The sequence below is a fragment of the Budorcas taxicolor genome, chromosome 19, assembly GCF_023091745.1.
Source record: "Budorcas taxicolor isolate Tak-1 chromosome 19, Takin1.1, whole genome shotgun sequence".
Classification (NCBI taxonomy): domain Eukaryota; kingdom Metazoa; phylum Chordata; class Mammalia; order Artiodactyla; family Bovidae; genus Budorcas; species Budorcas taxicolor.
Window position 1 is genome coordinate 27317158 of NC_068928.1, and position 12305 is coordinate 27329462.

The following is a 12305-nucleotide window of genomic DNA, read 5'->3' on the forward strand; positions in this document are numbered from 1 at the left end:
TACCACTGCACCACCTGGGAAGCCCATATTTAGTATTTAGTTCAGAAAACAATCTTTCTTAGACTTTTCTGGGGGGACTGCACAACATTAAAACTTTGTGAATGAGTTGCCAACATTTAAAACTTGAAGCCTTGGAAAACTCCAGATTTCCAGTCTGTCTTAAAACGTCAGAAATTGTGGCAATACAATTCCACATTCACTCTCAAATGGAAAAAACCAAGCTGAAGCCCAGGGCTTTGTCCAGAAAGGTCCGTCTAGTCAAGGCTATGGTTTTTCCAGTAGTCATGTATGGATGTGAGAGTTGGACTATAGAGAAAGCTGAGTGCTGAAGAATTGATGCTTTTGAACCGTGGTGTTGGAGAAGACTCTTGAGAGTCCCTTGGACTGCAAGAAGATCCAACTAGTCCATCCTAAAGGAGATCAGTCCTGGGTGTTCATTGGAAGGACTGATGTTGAAGCTGAAACTCCAATACTATGGCCACCTGATGTGAAGAGCTGACTCATTTGAAAAGACCCTGATGCTGGGAAAGATTGAGGGCAGGAGGAGAAGGGGACGATAGAGGATGAGATGGCTGGATGGCATCACCGACTCAATGGACATGGGTTTGGGTAGACTCTGGCAGTTGGTGTTGGACAGGGAGGCCTGGGTGCTGCAGTTCATGGGGTCACAAAGAGTTGGACACGACTGAACTGAATTGAACTGAAGCCCAGGGATGGCCACCCCCTTGAGAGAAACTTGTATTTTCTGGTTCACTGCAGCCCCATTGCCTGCTGCACAGTGGGGAATCGCTGCACAGTGGAAAGGCCTCAGGTAGGGAAGTGGTACAGTGAAAACGGTAGCCAGCACGCCAACTCTGACAATGGTGTGTAGAATAAATGAGAGGGACGAGAGTCCAGAAACAGGAAGACCAGTTGGGAGGCTGTTGGCAATGATCCAGGCAAGGAAATGATACAGATCTGACTAGGGTGGTGGTGAGGACCCAGACTCCTGGGGTTCCTGATCCTACTCTGTCCCCTAGGTTGCTGGCGGAGAAGCGGCAGGAGCTGCTGGACCAGGCCAATAAGTTGCGGACAGGGCTGTTTAAGATAGATGAAACTAGGGAAAAAGTGGAAGTGATGTCCTTGGAGCTGGAGGATGCCAAGAAAAAGGTGGCTGAGTTCCAGAAGCAGTGCGAGGAGTACCTGGTCATCATCGTGCAGCAGAAGCGGGAAGCAGATGAGCAGCAGAAGGTGCCCCCGCCCCCCCAGATCGCCCCTGCCCCTCACGTCTCCTATTCCCTGTGCCCACCCGGCAGAGGGGCTTCCCAGCCTCCATCAGTTATAGGGCAGGGGGTGCCAGTTCCACTCCTCAAGTCTTCTTTAGCTTTCTCTTGCATCATTACCACTAGCAACATCACCCCCACTTCTGCTCAAGGTGAAGACAAAACCCTCGTCTTCTCTTCATCCCTAGGCTGTCACAGCCAATAGCGAGAAGATTGCAATTGAGGAAGTCAAGTGCCAGGCACTGGCTGACAATGCCCAGAAGGATCTGGAAGAGGCATTACCAGCCCTGGAAGAGGCCATGCGGGTATCAGGACGGGAAGGCACAGGAAGGAGACTGGGCTGGCCTTCCTTGTTCTCAAAGTCCCCTTGGAAGGGAGGAGAAGAGGGGAACTTCAGCTAAGTCCTGTCTCCATAAAGGACCCGTCTTGCCACCTGAGTTGACTCTGGTCCTCAAGTTCATCCCTTTTCTCAGGCCCTGGAATCTCTGAACAAGAAGGACATAGGAGAGATCAAGTCATACGGACGGCCCCCGGCCCAGGTGGAGATGGTGTTGCAGGCAGTCATGATCCTTCGAGGCAATGATCCCACCTGGGCAGAGGCCAAGAGGCAGCTAGGTGAGCCAGGAAACTGGAAGGTAATTTATGCCAGCCCACCCAGCATTCCTCTGATCATCTGCTGGGCATCAGGCACTCAGAGAGATAGAGATGAAGGATGCACTGTGCCCACTCTCAAAGCACAGAGCCTGGTGGGGAAGACGCGGCATAACCATCAGTTAAGGTCTTCGGTTGTAGGTAGCTCATCTTCATTTAAGCAAACGAAAGAAAAAAGAAAGAGGGACTTCCCTGGTGGTCCAGTGATTAGGACTGCACTTCCAGTGAAGGGGAACAGGTTCAATCCTTCATCAGAAGAGCCCACATGCCCCATGACTCAGCTGCACACACACACACACACACACACACACACACACACACACACAGAGGGAGAAGCTGTTGTAAGGATATTGGAATATATTACAGAATCTAAGGACAGGAGTGCCTTTGCTCCCCACCCCTGAAAAGGACAAGAATCAGAAAAGGGAAAACAAAGGTCTGTCTTACTCTTGTGATGTTTTTCCTGCTCTGCATTCTGTTGGTGGAATATAGCCTGTAAGCTATAGTTTGGTGACTCCTGCCCTAGAAGAAAGTGCAAAGTATATAGACAGAATGGTGTGTGGGATGAGTGGTCAGGCTGAGAGGGTGGAAGGTACGTGATGGGAGGAGAGGCTGGGGAGGTTGTGGAGGCTCTGGGAGCCTCAAGGGTCTAGATGAGGGAGCACGGCCAGGGGAGGGACTGTGGGATGAGGTCAGGCCTTGGGAACTGAGGCCAGGAATCATGTGGCTGTGCCTGAGCAGTGGAGGTGAGGTCCCCAATCTTCATCCCCCAGGGGAACAGAACTTCATCAAATCACTGATCCACTTCGATAAAGACAATATCTCAGACAAGGTCCTGAAGAAGATCGGAGCCTACTGCGCCCAGCCCGACTTCCAGCCTGACATCATTGGCCGCGTGTCACTGGCCGCCAAGTCCCTCTGCATGTGGGTTCGGGCCATGGAGGTAGGCAGTGACAGGCGGGGTGGGAGCAGTGAGGCCGGGTGGGAGGAGGGGCATGGAAGGCTCATGGCAGGTGAGTGGTGGCGAGTGAGAGGGTGCCTGCTGTCTCTCCGCAGCTCTACGGGCGGCTATATCGGGTGGTGGAGCCCAAGCGGATCCGCATGAACGCTGCATTGGCCCAGCTTCAGGAGAAGCAAGCCGCCCTGGCTGAGGCTCAGGAGAAGCTGCGCGAGGTGAGCCTCGTACCTATGTTTTCCATTTTCCGAGGTGGTAGCTCTCCCAGATTCCCGATTTCTAGGATGTTTCCTTTGTGTTTATTTCTCCCTGTCTAGTTCTACCCCCTCCTCCTTATAGTCCTGTCTGCCTCCCACTCTGCGCCTTGTTTAGACGGCTGCCTCTGGCTCAGAAAGCTAAGTCAGTTGAGACGATTACAAAGGCACAGGGGCGCTGTCTCCGGGGAGCTCTTCCCACAACTGACCTGTAGCTAGCAGTGTTCGCCATCCTTTGTTGGGGCCCTTTGGAGAAGGTCCTTGAGACAGTAACTGATGAAATCTGTGTGGCAAATGGGTTTTTGCTCGGGGGATGGGGCAAGGATGTCACACTGCTGCTTGGACCTGGAGGAATACGAGAGTGTTGGAACATGGGGTTGTCATCTGGAGGTAGAGAGGGTTATTTCCTGTGAGAGGGCTAGATAATCCAGAACGTGCTCGCCTTCCAGATACATGCACAAGTAACTCTCCTATCAGGCAGAATATAAATGCTATTATCAAGAGTTCAAAACTCTTCCAGTCTATCATTTAATTTTCTATCATTGATTTAATAGGTAGTATAAATATATCCACGTGGTTTGACATTCAAAAGGACGAAAACGTATCCAGTAAGAATTCTCCCTTTCAACTTCTGCTCTCTAATCACCAGCTCCCCTCCCTTGAAAGTAACTTCTGCCTTCCAATGCAGGGGACACCAGTTTGATCCCAGATCAGGGAACTAAAATCCCACATGCCTCGGGGTAGCTAAGCCCATGTGCTGCAACCAAGATCCAGCGTGCACACACGCATACACGCAAAGAGGATTCCATTCTGACCCATTTCTGGGGCTTCTAGGGCAGTTTCCAAACCAGGGGTCCCTAACCTTTGCTGTGTGTCAGAATCGGACCTAGGGAAAATACATATTTTCAGGGATCCAAGCAAATGAGTAATGATTAAAATTATTTACTCAAGATTTGGATTGAAATGTAATATAGCTGGACTCTGGGCCCCTTTCCAGACCTCTAGAGCTGTGTTCAGGGTTTCCCATCTCTGAGCAACTCTGACGGGAAAGAAGGCTTCAAACGGCTGATTTCCAGGCTCCCTCAGAGATTCTTACTTAGTTGGACTGGCAGGAGTCCAGGGTTAGCACAGTGCTAGCTGCAAGCAGGTGGCTCAGCATGCCTGATTCTGAAGTTCTATTGAAAGCTGAATTTGCATCTTACACTTTCAGTAACAAAGGAGAAATTTCAGTTCCCTGTTTGCTTACTGTTACCAACTAGAAGTCCTCAAGATGTGGTGTGAGATCCCCCACCAGAGACCTAACATGAGGTGCCCTACAAATGCTTCTCCCGAGAATGACGCTGTTGGCAGCTGACCCTACAGGCCCATTTTTTCCCCACATGTGAAGGGGACAACCCCTAATTATTTGGCCCAGGATATGATTCATCCAGAGGTGAGAAACCTTTCCTAATGGATGGCCATACCTGTGAGTGTTTAGGCTTGAAAAAAAGAGTAAAAGAGTGAAGATTTCAAGAGAGGTTGAGAGGTAATGATGAACCGAGGTGGTGGGGGATTGAAATCAGGAGGTGGGGTTCTAGCCCCAGCGCTGGCAGTAACCAGCAAGTCACTTAATCCCACTTAATCTTGGGCATTGGAAGGCACATTCTTAACCTCTGGACCACCAGGGAAGTCCCAGAACAGACTCTTCCTCCACCACAGAACTCTTAAGGCCACCCTTGCAGACTACATCTCTCCCCTGCCCAAGCCCCATTTCCTAGAAATTGTCTTGCTTCAAACATCCTGTCTCTATAGAGAAAGCCACTCATTCATAGACAAAGCTACAGCCATCTGCCAAGGTCAAAATAACACAGGTTTGGCCTAAAGACTTTCACTGAAGTCACAGAAGTTAAAAGTCAACCACACAAGTGTAAAAACCCACAGGGCCTAACATGAGCCTTACTCACCTTACTCACCTTACTCAGAACACCTGTTCACACGCTGCAGTCTGATCAGGAAACCCCCAGCACTGTAAAAAATGTCTTGGGGGGTTTTCTGGTCTGCATATATGTATACTCTCTCTTTTTTTTAAACCTGTGCCATTGTTTTTTTCACTTTCTCTTTTTTTCCATTTTTTCATTTTTTGGCCATGCCATGTGGGTTTTGGGATCTTAGTTCCCCAACCAGGGATCAAACCCACACACTCTGCATTGGAAGCATGGTGTCTTAACAACTGGATGGCCAGGAAAGTCCAAAAGGTATACTCTTGAAGGGATCTATCTGAGAACCAGTAGTCTTATTCTATGCCCGAGTTCTAAGCAAATTGAGAAATGAAAGGCATTTGGCCAAAATATCACCTATAAAGCCTAGGCTGGAGGATGTGGAAGATGTCTGTGAGCAAGTGGCCCTCCTAGTGGGGACCCCCATCCTCAGACAGACTTACCTGGTCTTGGGCGTTGTTGGGGGGGCAGAGTGGGACTTGTGCTCACCCCTAAAAAGAAAGGGCATGAGCTCAGTTGAGCATTCCCAGTTTACTCTTTCCAATTTTACCAGTCAGATCAGTCACCACCTCCCCTGGAGAAGGGTGAGAAAAAATCCTGGAGGAAGTCTTCCAACACACAAGGGAACAACCAAGACAAAAAAATCATAACAAGCCATGACCCCAAAGGAAAAAATAAACCCAGAGAAAATTCAAGTTATGGAGAAAACTTGAAAAAAGCAGACCTCATCTAATTAGTATCATCAGAGAGAGTGATTAAGAAAGAAATGACATCCACAGAACAAAAATAGGATGAGGAAAGGCCAAACGAAAAGAAAGAACTCTGGGAAATTTAAAAATGATCAAAGTGTGACATTCGGTAGAAGGGTGGGAGGACAGCATCACAGAACATAATACAAAAATCAAAACCAGAGACAGAAAACAGAAGAGAGAGAGGAGATACAGCCAACCCATAAGAATTTCTGGAAGAAAAAACACATCAGGGATAATAGAAAAAGTATTTAACAACCAGTTTGGCCCACACAGTGACCTGTCTGAGTGGGTCTCAACATGAGCAGCCCAGCCTGGTTGACACTGGGCACCAACCCGGATCATGATGACATTGACTGTTTGTTAGCATTTGACCATTATAATCAGTCTAGAGATGGAGCACAGAAGACCCACTGTGGCCTCTCTTGACTGTCAACCTCAACGATATAAAAATAAAAGTACCGCCTAAAAATTGGGGAAGTGGACATAGCTGGGAACGACAGGGCAGTGCTTTTGCAGCAGATAAAATAGAACACAGTTTTAGTGTGTTGGGACTTTCCAGTTGTTAAAATTCTGCACTTCCACTGCAGGGGCACAGGTTCAATTCCTGATCCTTGGTTGGAACACTGAGATCCCACATGCCTGCACAGTGGCAACAAACAAAAAAAATAGAAATTTATTACTTATAACACTAGAATGTTATTTAACATTATATAAAGGGAGCCAGTAGGAGAGATTAGGAACTATTAGGAAATTTGGAGAGATTGTGTATGCTTGCTAACTAGCTTCAGTCGTGTCCGACTCTGCAACCCTATGAACTGTAGCCGCCCAGGCTCCTCTGTCCATGGGATTTTCCAGGCAAGAATATTGGAGTGAGTTGCCGTGGCCTCCTCCAGGGAATCTTCCCAACCCAGGAATCGAAACTGCTTCTTTGTCTCCTGCACTGGCAGGTGGGTTCTTTACCACTAGTGCCACCTGGGAAGCCCTTGAGAGATTCTAAATGCCCTTGAAGTGGTCTTTGTGGGTGTGAAACAAATGGTGAGAATTTTAATTGGTCCCTCTTATTATAGTATTGAAATGAAGTCCACTTAATTTATCCAATCATGTTCATGTCCTGATTTTATAACTTGTATCTATCAATAAACATTGTGATACTTGAGGAAAAAAAGAAAAAACTACTAGATGTAGAGAGAAAGGGAGGAGGTGTGTTGGTATAAGGGAATCAGATCTTCATCTATCATAGCATTAAGTCCATAGAAATAGTCTAACATTGATAAAGCAGGAAACAGCTGTATGAAATATACTTGCAGTATCTGTAGAGGATGAACTAGAAACAGGTCACATTGGCTACCTCAAGAAGGAAGCTGGGTAGATGGAGAAGAGTGTTGGGAGGAAGATTTTTCATGCTTTCATGCCTCTTGAATTTTTAAGTTACCTATTCACAAAGTAAACACAATTATAATAGGAAAGGACTAGCAGCATCAAGATGTGCTTATGCAAGGACAAGGATACTCATTACAGCTTCGTTAATTATAGAAAACGTTGGGAAGACACAAATGTCCATCAGTAGGAAAGTTGTCATATAAATTGTGGTTCCATCATACACAAAATTTACAGCTGTTAAAAAGAATGAGACAGCTTGACAAAAATGGATTTGAAGACAGGTGAAAAATAGTAAAGTATAAAACAGTGATATTGAATGTTACCATTTATCTTTTTGAAAAAAATCATCCATTCAAGAAATATTTATTGAGTGCTGGGCACTACCTGGGTCTGATTCAGTGGCGAATGTGGCGCTCCCCTCACGATGCTTACGTTTTCTTTACTATTGATGGACTCAGTCTGGAAAGTTACACTAGAAACTGATGACAGTGGTTCCCTCTCAGGTTGGGGCTGGGAGCTGGGGTCGGGAGTGGGAGGAAGACAAACCCCGGCACACTTTTCCTACTTTGGAATGTTGATTTGTGTGAAACATATTCACCATTCAAAAAAAAAAAAAATACAAATGGGACAAGTTATTTTCAAAAAAAGTTAAAGATGTTAGGTGTGATAACGGTGTTATGACTATGTCCTTTTCTAAAAAGAGATGCATTATGAGGTATTTGAAGTTGAAATGTCATGAGTTTGTAACAGTCTTTAAAATACTTTGGTGAAAAACAAGTAGATGGCGTAAATACATCAAAATGTTAACAACTGTTAAATCTGGGTGCTGGGTGTGTTGGTATTGCTTATATTAGTCTTTCTCTTAGGTTTGAAATTTTTCATAATTATTTTCAATTAAAAAGATTAAAACTGCAAAAATTTAAAGCTGCATATATATATATATATATATATATATACACACACATACATCCAGTAGCTGCATAAGCGTAACAGTCAGAGATAGGGAGGTAATTACTTGAAGAAATAAAAAGAGACATGGTTAAAAAATAATTTGCTATTGAAGAATGGAACTAAGTAGCAAAGTGGGCTAGAGGACCGTTGCTTTTCCTTATCATCTCTTTTATTTTATTATTTAGGTTTTTAACCCTGTGCATATATTTCTTGTGTAGAAAATCAAAACAGTGAAAACATGCAAAATAAATAATGAAATATAGGTCTATCACACAGGTTGGCTGCCTCCCCAGAGCCCAGTCTCCACAGGAAGCCAAATTATAATCAGAGTGTTGCTCAGTGCATGGAGGTGCTTGTGTGAGCCTGATGACAAGTGTCACGCAGTAGAGCCTACCAGATAACCCAGCACATGTGTGTGAGGGCCAGAGCACCCTTTTCCTGTGGGCCGCTAGCCTCTGAGTGGCCCATCTGATCCCTGAGTGACACCTTCTTTCTTTAGATGCTCAAGTCACTCAAGGGTGACATTTTGAATCTCCACTTTGCTTTAAAAAATGTTCCCTGGAGGGAATTCTCTGGTGGTCCAATAATTAGGGCTCCACGCTTCCACTGCAGGGCCGTGGGTTCAATTCCCGGTTGGGGAACTAAGACTTTACATGCCTCCTGGCACAGGCAAAAATAATAATAATAATAATTCCTTGGAGAGCTACTTATCTCATTCCCAAGTTCTTGGAAGTCAACCTCAATAGTTGGGAAAAAACGAAAATTTCCTTGTGATGAGAACTCAGGAGTCACTCTCTCAACAACATGGAATGGCAGTTATTTTTGTGCTATCTGGTCCTCTCTTGTCAGAACATCCTGTGTGGTTTATCCTTGTGCTAAGAGAGGCCCGTCTCTCCCTCAGCCTTGAGTTCATGACCAAGTAGTTTCCAGGCTCAAGGAAGGAGTGGTGGAGTGGTAGAGGCTCAGGAAAGAAAACTCACCTGATCACATATATTTGACCTTGTTTTTTCCTTCACAACAACCCTGCAGGGTAGGTGTTAATTTTTTGTACCAGAGGAAACTGAGGCTCCAAGAGATCATTTTTCGCAGAGGTCATAGAGCCACAACATGGCAGATGGGTAATCCGAAGCCAGAATCATCTGGCCTCCAGCCTGTGTTAGATCCCTATACTCTGATCCCTCTCAGGTGGCTGAGAAACTGGAGATGCTGAAGAAACAGTATGATGAGAAGCTGGCACAGAAGGAGGAGCTTCGCAAGAGGTCCGAGGAGATGGAGATAAAGCTGGAGCGTGCTGGGATGCTGGTGTCTGGGCTGGCTGGAGAGAAGGCCCGATGGGAGGAGACAGTAAAGGTGAGGCCAGCTGCGCCCCCTGGCTCTCCTCGCTGTTGCCCACCACTGCCACCAGCTCCTTGCCCATTTAGGTGGAGGGACAGGAGGGGAAATGATGGCAATGCTTGGGTGTAGGGACACCCAAGAATGGGGAGTGGGCTTTCTTCCTCTCCCATTTGGTGAGAATAGTAGGAGGAGAGGCTTTTGTGCCAGGAGGGATCTGCCTCCTTGTGTAGGTGTGGCTGGAAAACACTCACGAGGACCCCGATAGAGCCCACTGGCCTGACTGAAGCCAACCTGGGGCATCTCATCTCTGATCTCAGTGAGCTCCTGGCTTCACAAGAGGGTTAGGCCTTATCACAAGTGACTGCTGCTGCTGCTGCTAAGTCACTTCAGTCGTGTCCAACTCTGTGCGACCCCACAGATGGCAGCCCACCAGGCTCCCCCATCCCTGGGATTCTCCAGGCATCACAAGTGACTAACACTGCTGAATTCCCAGGTGGTCCAGTGATTAAGACTCCATGCTCTCACTGCCGAGGGCCTGGGATCTAAGATCCCACAAGCCATGTGGCACAACCAAAAAAAGAGAGAAGAAAAAAACATTGCTGTTAAGATTGGGGAACCCAAGGGAGTCCCCTCATGGTCAAGTGGTTAGGGTTCGGCGCTGTCACTGAACTGAGATACTGCAAGTCACATGGCACAGCCAAAATATGAAAAAAATAAAACATGGGGAACTCAAAAGTCATGAGAGTAGGGTTGAGTTCTTGGGGCACAAGGATTTAGGAGAGGGAAAGACTCGCTCTGATCTGGATAATGTCCAGAGGGGAGAGTGCCTTCAGACCTGTCCATGTGCCTCCAGTATGGGCCCAGGAAGACCTACACCTACCTCCCCTGCTGTCCTCCAGGGCCTGGAGGAGGATCTGGGCTACCTGGTGGGAGACTGTCTCCTGGCAGCTGCCTTCCTGTCCTATATGGGGCCCTTCCTGACCAACTATCGGGATGAGATTGTCAACCAAATCTGGATCAGGAAGGTAAGGCAGGGCTCAGGTGTGATGCATGAGTTCCTGGGCTCTAAGATCACAGCCTCTGGGAGTAACAGAGATGTTGGAAAGGGGCAGAGGTGCTGGGCTCTGATACCCAGGCTGAAGCTCCGGGCTCCTTCCACCCAGATTTCAGGGCTGCAGGTTCCTTGCTCACCCCGCTTCACGTTCGACAACTTCCTGTCCAATCCTACCAAAGTTCGGGACTGGAACATTCAAGGGCTGCCCTCGGATGCCTTCTCCACTGAGAACGGCATCATTGTCACCCGTGGCAACAGGTGAGGATGCTGCTGGGAGCACAGGGCCGAGTGAAGGCTGAGCCTATCTTCTGACTCACACTTCCTCCTTCAGGTGGGCACTGATGATTGATCCGCAGGCCCAGGCCCTGAAATGGATCAAGAACATGGAAGGAAGTCAGGTAATCAGGGCTGGGGATGGAGGAGGGCTGATTTGTCCCCTTAGATTCTCTTCCCAAGCGTGACTCTTTCTGAGGTCCTACCCTTTGGCTATTACCGATCTTGTATCCCTCAGCATTTCTTCCATAGTTTTCCTTGCTTTCCAGGGCCTACAGATCATTGACCTGCAGATGAACGATTACCTCCGAATCCTAGAAAATGCCATCCAGTTTGGATATCCAGTTCTGCTCCAGAACGTGCAAGAATATCTGGATCCCACACTCAACCCTGTGCTCAACAAATCTGTAGCTCGAATTGGTCAGGATCCAGGCTTATGGTGGGGTTGGGCTGAGACCAGCGAGGTCGGACCCATGGCAAGAAAGCGCTGGGTCTTTGGCTGTGTCTCCTACTACCCTGTCCCTGTATTCAAACACACCTGGGTTGGGGCCGTAGGTAGGCTGAGTCCCTACTACTGGATTCCAGTTGGGGAGCAATGGGTCAGCCCACACTTGGTCATGTGGAGTCCCTGCCCTTGACCCTCTTGTCAGTGCAGGTGGTCGGTTGCTGATGCGCATTGGAGATAAGGAGGTGGAATACAATCCCAACTTCCGTTTCTACATCACCACCAAGCTCTCCAACCCCCACTACAGCCCAGAGACCTCAGCCAAGACCACTATTGTCAACTTCGCTGTCAAAGAACAGGTGGGTGGCAACCGAGCCTAGACTGAACCAGGGTGAATCCAGAGGGCTGTAGAGTTGGCCAGGACTGATAAAAGGCTGAGATTGTGTCGGGCAGCTGGGGATGTGGGGCTTGAGAGGTGTAAAGGGATGTAAAGGGTAAAGGTCACCAGAGTGGGGTTCTCACCACGGGTCCTGGCCATCTCAGGGCCTGGAGGCCCAGCTGCTGGGCATTGTTGTCCGGAAGGAGCGGCCGGAGCTGGAGGAGCAGAAGGACTCGTTGGTTATCAATATCGCCGCTGGCAAGAGGAAGCTCAAGGAGCTGGAGGACGAGATCCTTCGGTGAGACCCTGCCTCCCCCAGCCCACAGCCCGCGGGTCTGCTCGCAGGCTTGACTACAGTCCCGGGGGGCTGATGAGGGGTCGCCCCTCCCTTGCTCCCGGCCAGCCGCAGCACCCGCTGAAGCCCGTTTATCCACGCACCTCTTGGCTTTTCTCCAGGCTGCTGAACGAGGCCACGGGCTCCCTGCTAGACGACGTGCAGCTGGTGAACACCTTGCGGACCTCCAAGATAACCGCCACCGAGGTGACGGAACAGCTGGAGACCAGCGAAACCACGGAGATCAACATCGACCTGGCCCGAGAGGTGAACCACAGCGACCTCCGGCCCCGCCCCCTCTCCG

The 12305-nt window shown here is 48.3% G+C and overlaps 1 protein-coding gene across 1 annotated transcript in view; it reads left to right on the forward strand.

Annotated features, from left to right (window-relative positions):
- Positions 1-12305, forward strand: part of DNAH2 (dynein axonemal heavy chain 2) — a 102539-nt gene that overhangs the window by 77957 nt on the left and 12277 nt on the right. Inside the window, exons 58-70 of the mRNA XM_052658273.1 lie at positions 1020-1230; positions 1451-1567; positions 1736-1877; positions 2687-2856; positions 2970-3086; positions 9367-9531; positions 10416-10541; positions 10680-10828; positions 10902-10968; positions 11113-11263; positions 11499-11647; positions 11832-11965; positions 12124-12268. Coding sequence (XP_052514233.1) covers positions 1020-1230; positions 1451-1567; positions 1736-1877; positions 2687-2856; positions 2970-3086; positions 9367-9531; positions 10416-10541; positions 10680-10828; positions 10902-10968; positions 11113-11263; positions 11499-11647; positions 11832-11965; positions 12124-12268 — 1843 coding nt within the window. The remainder of the gene's footprint in view (positions 1-1019; positions 1231-1450; positions 1568-1735; positions 1878-2686; positions 2857-2969; positions 3087-9366; positions 9532-10415; positions 10542-10679; positions 10829-10901; positions 10969-11112; positions 11264-11498; positions 11648-11831; positions 11966-12123; positions 12269-12305) is intronic.